Here is an 11,061-nt window from a genome sequence, read left to right on the forward strand (position 1 = left end):
AACTAGCTGTGTCCGCGACTTTGTTCGCGTAGAAAAAATACCTTACTACAAAATTTCTTCATAAACAAGGATAAAAGTCGTATTAGCAGTTACAGTGAGTATAAACAGGCTTCTTGCATTGCTCACTCGAGATAAAGCTACATATAACTGTCCATGAGAAAAACAGGGCGTTCGCAGATCTACACCCACACAACTCATGGTTTGTCCCTCGAAAATTAGTACATTAATTAAATAAAACATGTCATTATTCAAACCATTAAGTATTCAATGCAAGTAACATTACATAAGTTTGCTTCAAAGTAGTTTAAAAATATGGCAATGAGGCATTTTCCCGTGGCAAAAGGTACCCTAAATGTTGCATTAGGTGATCAGTGACCCTCATATAAAATTTTATTGAAATCCGTCCAGTAGTCTTTAAGTTATAAGTGTACAACAGACAGACAATCAGACAAAAATTTCAAAAATCATATTTGGCATCTGTTTCTTCTAGGAACACCCCTATAGGAATTTATTCTCATTAATTTTCAATGTACAGAATTAACCCCGTGAACGATTTTATTATATGTAAATAATAATAGATTAAGTGAGTATAAGCTATATTAAGAGACATAATTTGTTCTTGTTACATATTAACGGAACAACATCATTCATGTTTATCACACTGTTACTTTATAATACTAACAGTGATCCAAGTGAATTTAGCTAAATAGTTATTTTTTTCAAATCTGAGGATTTAATATTGTAATAAACAGTGATTTTGTTATATGAATTTTGTCGTGAGTTTTATTGTTAAATTTAACACAGACAGCTTCTAGCTTTTTGTGCTAGCAAAAGAACTTTTATGTTAGTACCTATAACTTGTGAGATTGACTGTTTTATAAACTTTCTTGTGCAAATAGTTTTATCTAAGAGATTGTTTTCATTTCATTTCTGTGTGCCGCGTAAAATGCTGGAGGAAACTTTAACTCAAATTAAAAATGTGCACTACTGTCTCTCGAATGTGATGACTGCTTGCTCAACAGTGGAATCTCTATCTAAAAATATGTTTGAGTAATGTATAATTAGGTCTTTTTAATATCGAGCCATACAACTTGATCAATAATTGTCTAATGCATCATAAGGTATTTGATAAATATAGTATATAAATATGTTTTCTTTATTCATTAATGTATTAAAATACATAAAAAAAAATCTTAACGATGTTTAGTTACGAGCCATTCCAATTTTATGTTTCACACCGAAGAACAATTAGGATATGTCTCTTGAAGAGAAAGATCTAATGATTGACACTATAAGATTTACTCTTTTGTAAAATTATTATTATTCTTGAATTATAAAGTAAGAATTTAATTATATATTATGCTTTAGTACTTTTTGGTCTGGCCGTAGACAAGAAAATGTTATTTCAAAAATTGGTAACAAAGATTCACACTATTAACTTAAAAACATTAAAATTTGAAAGAGTGATTTATTATAGATGTTGGATATAATATGTGTAAAACAAAAAAGCCATAGACATATTTTAATCATCTTAAAAATTTATTAAAAATGTAACTTACTTAAGACGTATTTGTAATATCTATGTAACATTAAATTATCTACAATGGCAGTGTTCGTACCAATTTTACAAATATATTTCTTTTTCTATAAGGCATGTAAGCAAATAAAATGATTATATTATAAAGTGATAAGTGCTGATTATATGGTCTTTGTAAAATCTGGAGTATCTACTCGCATATTTTCCTTGCTAATAATATACTGAACACGTGTGAGTTTCTGTTTAGAAAGTATACAAATAGAACATTATTATAGCACATATAATATTTCTTAATGATTTAAAAAGCAAGTAAATAAGTACTCTTATTGTATGTTAGTATTTAATTTTTTTTTAATTTGTAATTTTGATATTTATCGTTCAGTGTAGGTACAATATTCGACGTGACTAGTGACAATATACAACTTTCTTCGAACATACGATGTCAAGTAATCACTATACGGAGTACATTAATATATATAAATTTTATAATATATTGAAATGTAAAAGAATATTTAAATAAAATATACTTATAAAAAATATTAACCTAAATTATAGGTATATTGCTTTGGTGTGCTTTTATTATTATAATGTACGTTATATCTTTTTAAAGACTTATTTAACAATTATGCATCGCAATTATTTATCACCAAATTGTGTTTATAATGTAGTACCGAATTTTAATTTGGAAAATTGTCAACAAAAACTAAGTGTTACTGAAAAAATAGATCCTACGGAAGGTTACAGCGCACATTATTAAGTTACTTAGATACTATAATATTTTCTATAGACTATGTGGTATTCTTAATGCAAACAGCGCATCTAGACACTCGCTGCAAAAGTCGTCCAGATTTAAGAGTTTCACGCTCTGGTTTTGCGAATTGCTTCTTATCATCTATAGTTGTTAGCCAAAAACTAAGTTTATTGGCGAAATGATGGCAAGTACCACCTTCACCGTTACATTCAATAAATGGTGTCGCTCGGAAGTCTTCAAGACAAGATCCCGGACTAGCAAGGGCTTGACCACCGCCTTGTCCACCAGCTCCAGTGTGCTAAAATCAGAGATACAATGAATAATTCATGTTTAGACCACAATTTAATGATTTAATCTTTTTGTTTAATAATATGTACGAACTTATGTATTGATTATTCAATGTAATAAAATTGCGATAGGTCTTACCATAACAAAACTGTATCCAATCCATAATGAGTTCCAACCCACTGGACAACTAGGTATATCAAGAGTTTGACTGTGAACAGCTATGACATTGGCTGGAACCTCACAAACAACACATCTTGAAATATATCGTGAAATTTCATTATTGTTTACTGGCATCATGGGTATCGGCAAATTTGTAGAAAGCCAATAACTGCGATCATTTCGACTTGCGTAATTGCATACATCATTAAGATCACAGAAAAGGAATGGCATGGTACTGAACTTTCTTACACAAGATCCAGCATATCCCAGATCTTGATTATGAGCCTTTTCATTTCCATCAATGTAAAGTAAGGAATAGCCATCCCACAATTTAATATGTCCGGGTTCACATTGGGGTACTATGTTTGTTTGACTATGACGCACTAAAAGGATGCCAGTAAGATAGTCTGTAGTAGCACAAGGAGCACCAGGTATTCCAGGTACACCTTGTAATCCCATACGACCTGTTTCACCACGTTCACCTTGAATACCCATTATTCCTTGAGGTCCTGGTAAGCCTGGTGGGCCCATAGGTCCTTGGAAACCTTTATCTCCTTTCATGCCTGGAGCACCATCCCAGCCTTTAGGACCAGGTAATCCGTCAAGTCCAGGTGGACCATTCAATCCAGGAGGACCTCTTGGTCCTGGTTCTCCCTTACTTCCATAAACTATAGCAGCCGCTTCTCCCTTATCTCCTTTTACACCATCAAGGCCAGGAATTCCAGGCCGACCAGGATAGCCTCTGTCACCTTTTTCTCCTTGGTTACCTTTCTCACCCATCTCTCCAACTAATCCATCGAAACCCTGATCTCCTTTATCACCTTTTTCACCATTTAAACCCGGTAATCCTGGCAAGCCAGTGTCTCCTTTCGGGCCAGGTAAACCAAAACCAACAGCACCCTTATCACCCTTGTTACCTTTTTCACCATATTCGCCAGGACGACCTTGTAGCCCCGGAGGACCGTCAAACCCAGGGGGTCCTGCGACTCCTTCACTTCCTGGTTCACCGGGTTCACCTCTAGGTCCCGGTGTTCCTGGCATGCCAGAGCGCCCAATTGGACCTGGAAGTCCAGGTAATCCTTGTTCTCCTTTTTCTCCAGTAGCACCGCGCATGCCAGGTCTGCCGTGTTTTCCGTTATTTCCAGGTAAACCTTTTTCACCTTTTACTGTGAGTCCAGGAATACCAGTCGGTCCAATTGGACCTCTTTCACCTAGATAAACATAATTACTGTTAAAATTGTCTTAATTTTTTTATAATTAAATTATCACTTGTTGATATTGGATTCGAAAAAACATTTGAATTGTACTTTGAAATTATTCTTGCAAAAGTGTTGTAGATATTTAATTAAATAAATGAAAAATAAAATACCTCTTTCGCCCATGGCGCCCATTCTACCCATTTCACCCTTTTGTCCAGTGAATCCTTGATCACCCTTTTCCCCTTGTAGACCTTGGAAGCCATCTCTACCTCGATCACCCTTATCTCCTTGAAGTCCAGTAATACCGGGAAAACCTATATCTCCCTTTTCACCTTTGATATTTATAGATGGCCCAGGTAAACCAATGTCTCCTTTAGGACCCGGAAAACCCATTGGTCCTATTGGCCCTGGTGGTCCAGCAATACCCTGGTCACCTTTCAATCCATCAAGACCATCACGACCTGGTAATCCTCGATCACCTCTTTCACCCTTTTCGCCATCCATTCCTGGTAAACCATCTTGGCCTGGAGCACCAGGACTGCCATCTCTTCCCGGCATTCCTGGCAAACCGTCTTTGCCTGCAGGGCCTCTTTCTCCCTTTAAACCTGCCAGTCCTGGAAAGCCTCGGTCGCCTTTATCGCCAGGAATACCAGGAAAACCCATTTTTCCAGGCAAACCTGCATCTCCCTTTTCACCTTGACTTCCTGGAATGCCTTGACCTGGATAGCCAGGGAAACCTTTGTCACCTTTTTCTCCATCTTGCCCAGGTCTTCCATCAACACCAGGTAATCCTGGAAAACCTTGATCTCCTTTTTCTCCCTTTTCTGAAGCTAAACCAGGTTCTCCTTTTGGTCCCCTGGAACCCTTGAAGCCTATATCACCTCTTGGGCCAGCTGGTCCAATAAATCCATTCAACCCAGGGTTTCCTGGGAAACCTATATCACCTTTCTCACCAGGTGCACCAGCTAATCCTCTAGGTCCATCAAGACCAGGTCTACCAGGCTCACCCGGGAATCCTATATCACCCTTATCTCCTTTTTCACCGGGACTTCCATCAAGACCAGTTTGCCCTTGCATACCAACATGACCACGAGGTCCTGGGAAACCTTTCGGGCCATCTGGACCTTGAATACCTGGTTCACCTTTTTGTCCAGGTAAGCCAATTACACCAGGTTTACCAGGTGGACCGGGAAATCCTTGTTGACCTTTAGGTCCATCTCTTCCTGGCGTACCAGGAATGCCCGGAACTCCGGATGGTCCTATAGGACCCGGTTCGCCCTTTAATCCAATAGGTCCTGGATAACCTTGCCTTCCTATTAATCCCATATCACCTTTTTCACCTTGTAAGCCAGCTAATCCTGGAGGACCATCCTTTCCTTCTATTCCAGGTTGACCTCTTGGACCTTGTTCTCCTTTATCTCCCTTTAATCCAGCAGGTCCAGGTGGTCCAGGCATAGAAGGACCAATCTCACCTTTGTCTCCTTTTAATCCTGGTAACCCTGGAAAACCTCTAGGGCCTAAATCCCCTGGTGTTCCCGGAAATCCCATTGAACCCATTTCACCTTTATCGCCTTTGAAACCCGGAAGACCACGTGGACCTACCGGTCCAGCTCGTCCTGGTAAACCCATCTCTCCCTTTGGACCAGTAAAACCGAATGGCCCTTGATTACCTTTTTCACCCTTCATACCTTTAAAAATAAAAATTATTATTTTTTAAATGTATATTTAGGTTTGTTAAAATTAAAAGACAAGATTAATGAAATAAAATCAGTACCTAATGGTCCTTGTGGTCCTGGAACGCCAGGGTTGCCTTTTTCTCCCTTTGTGCGAATTTTTAACTCATTGGGACATTGACCAGGTTCACCTTTAAGTCCTGGTCTTCCAGAAAATCCTTTGTCACCTTTTTCACCCTGATCACCAGATATTCCTTTTTCACCTTTGATGGACATGCCTTTCATTCCTGGCCGTCCCGGTATTCCATCACTACCAGGTGTGCCATCTATACCAGAAGGTCCCATTCTACCCATGTCACCCTTCTGTCCGGGCATGCCATTTAATCCACGATCACCCATTATTCCATCAGGTCCTCTTTCACCCTTGGGTCCCATGTTTCCTTTTTCTCCTGGTTCACCTCTTTCTCCGGGAGGTCCTTTTACTAAATTGGACGGTATCATTGCATCTGCTCCCCTCATTCCTGGTGGTCCTATTGGTCCGTCCAATCCACGTTCACCCTTAATAAATAAAATAATAAATAAAGGAAAAATGCATATCAAATTCAATACAACATGATTTTTTAACATACCGGTGCTCCAGCAGCTCCAGGCATTCCATTCATACCGTCAGCACCACGCTCCCCGGTCATCCCGATGGGTCCGATGTGACCTCGTTCACCCCGTTCACCAGGTAGACCATCAGCACCGCGGTCTCCCTTTTCGCCCATACTTCCAGGTCGACATTCGTTACACCGTCCTCCAATGTCACCTTTTTGTCCAGGATTACCAGGTATTCCATCGTACCCAGGAGTTCCTTTTTCACCTTTTTCACCAGGTGGACCCATTTCTCCGGGACTTCCTGGTGTACCTAATGTAGAGTTTCCAGGTGTACCTCGTAATCCTGGATAACCTCTTTCGCCCTTGGCTCCCTTATCTCCTGGAATTCCTGGTTGGCCACTGTTTCCCTTGTCACCCTGATTATAAATTTGGTGGTAAATATAAATATGATTATCACTATCAAATAGGCATTTTTTAATTTTATGAACTTATAATTATTTCAAATTCTATTATATTTTTTGGAAATTTATCTGTCATTAAAAAATAATTTTATGATATAATTTTTTTGTTGCAATCTCTATTATACAAATATTTATGTCGTAAACTTACAGGAATTGATTGACCTTCTTCTCCTTTTAGTCCCCTAGGTCCTTGAGGACCAATGGGTCCATCATATCCTCGTTGACCTATTTCTCCAGGCAAGCCATCAAGACCAGGTTCTCCTTTTTCTCCTTTTTGACCTGCTGGACCTTCAATGCCTGTGTCACCTGGTTCTCCCTGTCCACCTCTTGGACCCATAGGTCCTGGTAATCCATTTTCTCCGGGCCTACCACTAGACCCTGGTGCACCAGCAACGCCGATATAGCCCCGAGGACCTGGTGGCCCAGGTGGACCTCGTGCTCCAGCTCGACCACCAGGTGGACCTGGCACTCCTTTTAAGCCCATTAGACCTGTTGCTCCATCCCTGCCGGGTTCTCCTTTCAAACCCGGTCGGCCGGGAAGACCATTCAGTCCATCAATGCCTCTATCACCTTTTCTTCCCATAGGTCCGGGTTCACCATACATTCCTTCACGACCCTATTTAAATATATTTTGTATTATAAGTTTGAAAAACAAAAAGAATGGATTAATTATTTAAAATTAATTTAATTTTTATTATTTCAATTCTATAAATTATTACGAAAATACTAACCCGTTCCCCAGGATTTCCTCTTAAGCCCTTTTCTCCTTTAATGCCCATTAATCCAGGCAAGCCAGGTTCCCCCATTGGACCTGTTTCTCCCTTTTCACCCATTCTCCCAGGTTCTCCCTTTTCACCTTTTGATCCCATATCACCTTTGACACCTTTTATTGCTCCTTTATTATCCAATGAAGGTAACGTTGTTGATGGACAACCGGGTCCTCTGTCACCTTTGTCACCTCGGTCTCCTTTATCACCTTGAATAGATTGTCCTTTAGATCCTTTAGGACCTTTATCACCTTTATATCCAGGTGGTCCCTAAAATTAGTTTATAATGGTTAAACAAACAATTTATAGAATGTTATATTTTATTAGCATTACTTACCATAGGTCCAGTCATTCCTTTGGGACCAGCCAAACCTGGAGGACCTGTTGGTCCAGCTGGGCCAGATTGGCCTTGTAAACCATCAGCTCCAGGTTCTCCTTTTTCACCTTTTGGGTATCGACCCATATAAGCCGGCTCTCCTTTATCACCCTTGTTACCTTTAGGCCCAGCAAATCCACGTGGACCCTGTGAACCTTTGATCCCCACCATTCCAGGTTCTCCCTAAAAGTTTATTCATATTTAAAACATCACCTTTGTATGTTATTGATCTTTTTTGTAGATCATTTTGCTTTATAACGTACATCAGTTCCGTTACAACCATCACGTCCAGGAATCCCTGGCATACCAGGTTCTCCTTGAGGACCTGGTGGTCCTGCTAAGCCTATAAATCCTTGAGCTCCAGGTTTACCCTTTTCTCCTCGCGGACCCCGTGGACCTTGTGGTCCATCTTGACCTTTTTGACCCTTAAGTCCCTGTGGACCTTCAGCGCCAACGTGTCCTGGTAGACCTGTGATTCCAGGTGGTCCCCGCATTCCTGGGAAACCCTAGGTAAAAAATGCCTATTATTAATATTTAATATTAATTTCTTATCTTGTTTAATCAGATTACTTACGAGTATTAAAAGAGCTTTCTAATGTTTAAGTAACAAAAGTATTCATAATATAGAATATTAAACATGATATAACAATGGATTACGCACCCTACTACCCTTTTCTGCAAAACATTTTGGTACACAGCAGCCAGGGGCCGTACAATTACGATCAAATGCATTTGTCCGCTGACGAGTTACTGGGTCATACACAGCAAAGTTTTGTCCAAAACTTCTTGAGGGCTGTACTCTTTCCGGTGGAGGAGAAGGGGGGGCAGAGGGTGTCGGTAAGTCCTGCCTTCTAGATAAACCATAGTATGAATTTATTGTTGGTTGCGGATTGTAACTATTCTGATACATCCAGTCTTGATTATCATAAATATTATTTTCTTCGACGTCTCCTCTTTCATATTCGTTTCGTTGCTGAAATATAAGAAATCAAAATAAAATATACTTAATCTAGTAAGCATTATAATCAATAAAATCATAACATATTAAATCTTCAAATAAAATTAATAAGATTAAAATACAGGTGGTCTGCAAGAAAGATGCAGCAAGCACTCAACACAGTCCTGTTGTGTTGAGTCAGTAAGAAACACGAGTCACTTTTTAACATACCTTACAATGTTAAAGTCTTAATATCACAACTATTTCACATATAAATCAATCGGGTCAACTTTATATAACAAGTTTTGACTGACGTAATTTTTTACAAACAATACTGTTGCGTTAATATGGCTTTTTGTTAAGGATAAATTTTTGTACAAGTTAAATTTTTATTTAACATTGCCTCTGCTTCGTGTTAGAAATCAGGCTATGTTAACTTACAAAGTTTGTAATTTCTATTGTATCAGTGGTTCCTTAATTTACAGAAATTATCAAAAAAATCTTACATATTCTGGTTTCGAAATTATGAAGCCGAAGTTAAAAGATTCCAAAAAATAAATTGCGCAACTAATATAGAACTATGTAATTGTCAGTTATATTAAATTTATTCATGTTAAAACGAAGTTTAATTTATCGGTTTAAAGTTGAAACAAAACCGATGAATTTTCTTATCGCAACAATGAAATGAAAATTATATATATTTAGTGATTTTCGCATCGTATGAATGTATTATAATAGGTATAATATAGTGACTGCTCATTTTCGTCACTGTTTTGCGATATTTTGCTGGCAAAGCGTTAGCTATGTAAGCTGATACCAAATTATTACTTCGTTTAGTAATCCCAAACTCAAACGAATATCATCGTGATTCTAAACTCGGTGATCACGATTCAGTTTCCTAACAAACTTGAAATTTACATATATTTTAAATATTGTTTTTCTGATTATTGAAATTTGCCGAAATTATTATTTTTATTTTAAGATAATATTTAATAATATATAATATTATAATTATGAGAATGGAAATTAAATGGAAATAGTTAATTTCATATGTATGTACACTTACTTAATATAAAGGTTGATTTATACTATTATTTTCTTGTCTTTATACTTTTAGTTCGCTCATGAGATGAGTTTGATTTGTTAAAATTGTTACAATCAATTGCACAACATTTTCTTTATATTTCATTTTCCAAAGTACACTTTTGTAATTAAAAAAATCCTTTTCTTTTATTATTAACATTTGTCATTTAATTTAAATGAAACTAGTATTTTTCCGATAAACTATGCGTGATTTATTTTTGTAAAAAACTACATACTCCCGACGTTTCGGTTACTTTTCAGCGACCGTGATCACGGGCATACGAGATGTGATTGTCATTTCATTTTTAATAAAAAAAAAATCAACTTTGACTATTATTGTAAAAAATAAAAAAAATTATCCCCTCAGCAAATATTTTCAATTAAAAAAGTTGCAAAGGTTACAAAGATAAAAAAATATGTAAATTATGTTACATATTTTCAATATGAATTATTTAGCGCAATATTTAATATTATACATGAGTAAGTCACGACGTGGACTATTTATTTTTATCACACTTGTTCTTATTCCTTCATTAATTTATTGAAATGTTCTGCTCTATATCACTATACATCCGAATGATAAACTTTGTCGGTCCTACGTTTTATAATGAAATATATATTTGATGTTACAGAAACATATTTCAGTAAATACCTAATATTTTTTTATTTTTTAAAAATCTTTTATTTAGAGCGCAACTGCCTCACTTTCAAACACTATCTGCCAAAGTTCGCGCTTTAAAAGAAATTGCAAAAAGACAAAATAAGCTGACAGACCAGTCAGAGCGCCCTTTCGTTGTCCTAACATTCCCTAAACCAAACAGCGTTCATGATTTATATTAAAATGTATGTATTATAGCTTATTATAATAATTGCTCATTAAAGACACTTTTATAAAATAAAATTAACTCACCGTATTAACTCCACCAAATGTCACCAAAACCAGCAACCTAAATCAATACTTTTTTAATAATTGTCTTCCAAGAATATAGACATAAAAAAATATTATTTAATCAAAAGACTCATCGCATTTACAAGAAAAAAAATAGTTATAATTTAACTAAGAAAATAAATAAATTTGAAATAGAATCTTACCAAAGTACGTGGACCGCCATGGCCCAAAGCGCGCTGCGCCAGTGTCCCGTGCGCGCGCGCCGTTTGAGCCGGGATACTAAGGAAAGAGGAGCGCTCGGGCGGCGGTCTCTGAGCCCCCGCCCCGCGCCTGACTGTACGGGA

At 37.3% G+C, this 11,061-nt stretch overlaps 1 protein-coding gene across 2 annotated transcripts; it reads right to left on the bottom strand.

Annotated features, from left to right (window-relative positions):
- Positions 1-1,518: 1,518 nt before the first annotated feature.
- On the bottom strand, positions 1,519-11,052 carry LOC116779464 (collagen alpha-1(IV) chain). Of its 2 annotated transcripts, none has more exons than XM_061521771.1 (12): positions 10,921-11,052; positions 10,739-10,775; positions 8,470-8,781; positions 8,072-8,314; positions 7,770-7,991; positions 7,397-7,702; positions 6,814-7,281; positions 6,237-6,620; positions 5,709-6,165; positions 4,414-5,622; positions 2,715-3,946; positions 1,519-2,586 (listed from the first exon to the last, which is right to left on the bottom strand). In XM_061521771.1, the coding sequence occupies exons 1-12, from the start codon at positions 10,938-10,940 to the stop codon at positions 2,326-2,328; spliced, it is 5,151 nt and encodes a 1,716-aa protein (XP_061377755.1). In that variant the 5' UTR covers positions 10,941-11,052; the 3' UTR covers positions 1,519-2,325. The 2 variants fall into 2 exon arrangements, with proteins under 2 accessions (XP_061377755.1, XP_032529648.1); XM_032673757.2 differs by having other exon boundaries at positions 4,105-5,622.
- Positions 11,053-11,061: the final 9 nt, after the last annotated feature.

This window comes from Danaus plexippus, chromosome 2, assembly GCF_018135715.1.
Source record: "Danaus plexippus chromosome 2, MEX_DaPlex, whole genome shotgun sequence".
NCBI lineage: Eukaryota > Metazoa > Arthropoda > Insecta > Lepidoptera > Nymphalidae > Danaus > Danaus plexippus.

Excerpts from the sequence above, each read along its gene's own strand:
- LOC116779464 (XM_032673757.2), bottom strand. The coding sequence starts at position 10,940 with ATGGCGGTCCACGTACTTTG. Across the intron at positions 7,282-7,396 it reads GAGGAAATCCTGGGGAACGG|GGTCGTGAAGGAATGTATGG; the intron begins GTTAGTATTTTC and ends ATATTTAAATAG. Across the intron at positions 6,166-6,236 it reads CTGGAGCTGCTGGAGCACCG|GGTGAACGTGGATTGGACGG; the intron begins GTATGTTAAAAA and ends TTATTTATTAAG.